We start from the raw sequence: 3,992 nt of genomic DNA, 5'->3' as shown, positions 1-3,992 counted from the left end.
ACTGTCTTGTTGTCATTGTTGAAAGTTTTCCCTCTCCTAAACAGGAGCAGCGGCCAGAGCCTAATATCTAACACTAACCAATTCTTCTTCTTCCTTTTTAGTTTAGCCTTACTAGAAAACTACAGAGTGCTGGTGTTGTAAAACTGTAACTGTATCACTAATGAAATATTGTGGTGAAGCAAGACACTGGTTCATGAAAGGTTTCACAACACACCCTCACAACTTTTGTCAAACATGCTCAATCTGCCTAAGACACAACACAGGGAGGGGATTACAGGTTTCATTAGCAGCACATCCACCAGCAGATGAACCGTTTAACCACCTTATGAGGGAGGTTTTTAGCTAAACCCAAGCAAAGGCAAAAAAGTACTGTTGATGATAGTTGATATGTTTCCAAAATGGATAGAAGTTTTTCCCTCTCCAGCAACAAAGCCGATGCAGTCTCCCGCCAGGAGGTTTTGTGGTGGTTGTGGAGGCTGAAAGAGCTACATGGATACATACCAGCCACTGCAGGAAGGTGCCTGCACCAGAACAGTAACAGATCAACAAGCGTGCACAATCAGCAACTGAACCACTGTTTTCCCTGACCTTGTGTTGTGAGTGAAGGAGGGATTGGGAACGCTTAGGCACCCTTTGTCTCGGACTCACAGGCTGTTAGACAGCAAACATCAACACAAGGGAGCTAGTGGGAAAACTCCTGGTCTCACCACTGCTGATTTAAGAGTGAGTAGCATGTTTGTCTCTGGAAGGAGACATCCATGGGACCCAGTCAGGCACCCAGACATGTGTGGGCCTACGAGGAACAACACAGATGTTTGCTGCCATTGCAATAACATTAACAGTGCCTCTGTTGCAGTTCTTAGATCACAAGCATGATGCACAAAAGCCACCACAACAGAACACCACAGTGAACTACACACAGGCATTGACATCACATAGCAGTGTTAGAGGCAAGAGAAGCACCCAAAGAGGCTGGGATGCTTGGATAATTTTAATAACTCCTCTTGTACGTTTGTGCCCAACAATACAGCTCCAGATGGTTCGGTGACCCCAGTGCTGGAAGGAATGCGTTCGCTACGAGAAGAACTTGCAGAGAACTCTGAAGTGGACACTAATATGTTTGACTGGTCTGATTCTGTATTTGCTAAATAAAAAGCCTTAGTGATGCCCATACTAGCAGGCCTAATGATTTCTGTAGCGCTGTTACCTCTCTGTGGATGTTGCATTATTCCATGTGCCAGAGGTTTGACTGTAAGAGCTATTGATAAATGTGTGTCTATTCAAATGATCACACTCCATGAACAAGTGAACATGCCATTGTTGCAGCAGCAGAACTGTGATGAAAGGAAGGACCCAGATTCGTTGTCTTGGTTAAACTGGTGTAGATTACATCATGATGCCTTTCTATGACCTGATGATCTTTTTGTAATGCTGTATATTCTTGAGTGATCAAAGAATGCTCACAAGGGAGGAGTATGTGATGGAAATTTGATATTTGTGTTTACTGTTTCACCCTGCATGCTCCATCAGAATAGACCAATGTGTCACTGTGTGGTATATGCAACACTGACATAAAATCTTTGGTTTGAAAATCTGAGATAAGAACCATCTCATGTTGAAAGTACTTTATATTTCATTTTTAATCCTTGAAACTGTATTGAGTAATGTAGATTTGTACAAACTACATTTTAAATGAATTCATGAAAACACCCGCTTTCATTCTTTAATTCACACCTTGTTTATACCTGCATTTAGAAAGTTCTCTTAATGCAGCTATAAAGAGAAACTTTACAGTGTCTCTGCTAAACAGAGACTCTGTAAGGTGAGACTCAAGGAGAACAAGAAATTACCTCAGATATAATCCTGCACTGATAAAATGAAGGAAAATGCATCTTTGTTGGTAAAAAATAAAACTATCATGAAATATTATTTAATTTGAAATAACTTTTTTTATTTTCTTACAGTGTTAACAGCATGAGCATTATTACATCAATGAAGCTTCACTACTTAAAGTTGAATATTGTTAATATGATCTGATGACAGAGTAACAGAGTACAGTCACTATAACAGAAATGAAAACAACAAATTTGAATGAACTGGTCTTTATTGTGTTGAAATAATCCAAATTAAATCCAGTACACAAACTTTAACCATGAAACATGTGATTAGAGAATGACTTAAGGAAAGAAAGAGACACAGACACAGAGAGAGTTACAGAGTTCAGAGAGCAGAGTAAAACCAGTAGCAGAGTCCCAGTGAGTCAGGTCAGGACTGGGAACACTGGTCTCTCCTCAGTGTCTCTGAGACCAGAGCCTGGGAGCCCTGGGTGGCCTCACAGGTCACAGAGCCCACCTTCCTCCACTGGTCTGCAGGGAGCCTCAGGGTGCTGCTCCAGCTGTAGCGGCCGTCCTTCTCCAGCACCCCGGGGCTCCTGCTCTCCTCCCAGCTGCTGCTGCTGCTGCTGCCGTCCACCTTCCAGGCCAGACTCCAGTCTGAGGGGAAGCCCTTGTTGGCCAGGCACATGAGCGTGGCCTTCCCCTGCTGCAGCTCCTCACTGGAGGGGGGCAGCACCGTCAGGGTGGGACGGACATCACCTAGGAGACACCAATCTTAGAGGACACCTTTACTGTGTGAGAGCTGAGTTTCTCCTTTAAAGAGTTTCTGTCAGATGGTTTTTCTGCTCCACCAGTCACTCACTCACACATTGTTTCACTTCCCTTTAATAAGCCTCTCATGCAAATCAGCACAGAGAGAATCATCATACAGAACGACCTGAAATATATCAAACTACACTGGAAATAAAATAACAATCTTATTTATCAAGATCATGAAAAAAACTTAACTGTATAATTATTTATTTAGTGGAAACCAATACAGAAATGAACTGACTACAATCATATATTTTCAATCATCACCAAAGTGTTTCTTCACTTACATTAACAGCTATAATGATGAGTTGAACCACTACATACAGTTTAAATGTCTTTGCTGTTCAAGTGCAAATTCAAACATACAGGAATCACTCCTCAGCTGTATCACTTATTGACAGAAAAATGGACAATTGCGGTAACTAACAAAAAGTAGTGCCACTTGTCCTTTCACTTTTACCTGTGGAAATAAAGTATTCCTTTTCCTAACAATAACACATATAACAACATACAACATTTTGAAATACCTGTTTTTATCTGCACTCTGTTCAATTTTACTTAAATCATAACAAAAGTCATTACTGTGTTGGAAAATGTTAAAACTAATCTTGGCAAACATTTCAATGTTAAGATTAAAGTTTCATCTTTTCTCCACTTGAACTTGTTTCAATTTCAGTTTGACAGGAATGTGTAAAGAAATGTATAGTTAAGCTGCTCTGAGTAAGCCGCCAGGGTAAAGGAGGAAAAATAAATAAAAACATGAACAATAAAATTTTATAATTGAAGCAAGATCTATTTATCTGTCTCAATGTTATTTCTCTGGCAATTCATTTTATTAAGACAAATGGCATTTTGAAACCAAAATCATGTTTTTAAAATGTCTTATCAATACTCTAATAAACTGATTGATCCACTGATCAGCATCATCAGAGTAATCCAAGTCCCTGCTGGAGTCAGTCAGAGCATTTCCATAGAGAGCCACTTTGCATCAGCAGCACCATGCTCCAGTGCTCTGGGAGAGTTTATAGTCCTGAGAGTTGAACACTGGATGACTGACAGCTGTCCTTCATGACAACAGAAGCCACAGAAATCCTCCTCATCAAAAACATGACTTTGATCTGCGTCCTCATCTGGACTCTCCTCTGCTGCTGCTTCACAGGTAAAGTCCAGAGAATCAAACTCCTCTCCTCTATGAACATCCGTCCCTCTGAAATGAAGCCCACAAAACCATGACGCTGCTTTATGTTTTTGTCTCTGTATCCTCAGAGTCCAGAGGCCAGGTCACAGTGACTCAGCCTGGAGCAGTGAGCTCTGCTCTGGGAGGCTCCGTCTCCATCAGATGTA

General features: G+C 41.2%; 2 gene segments (V, D, J or C); both read right to left on the bottom strand.

The window, feature by feature from the left end:
- Positions 1–3,992, bottom strand: part of LOC123976142 — a 28,453-nt gene that overhangs the window by 10,833 nt on the left and 13,628 nt on the right.
- LOC123976154 lies at positions 2,087–2,623 on the bottom strand. The segment is given in 1 exon segment: positions 2,087–2,623. A coding segment is annotated over 1 exon segment (258 nt).

The sequence above is a fragment of the Micropterus dolomieu genome, linkage group LG09, assembly GCF_021292245.1.
Source record: "Micropterus dolomieu isolate WLL.071019.BEF.003 ecotype Adirondacks linkage group LG09, ASM2129224v1, whole genome shotgun sequence".
Classification (NCBI taxonomy): domain Eukaryota; kingdom Metazoa; phylum Chordata; class Actinopteri; order Centrarchiformes; family Centrarchidae; genus Micropterus; species Micropterus dolomieu.
Note: the sequence above shows the minus strand (reverse complement) of the source record. Positions and strands in the feature narration are given on the sequence as shown.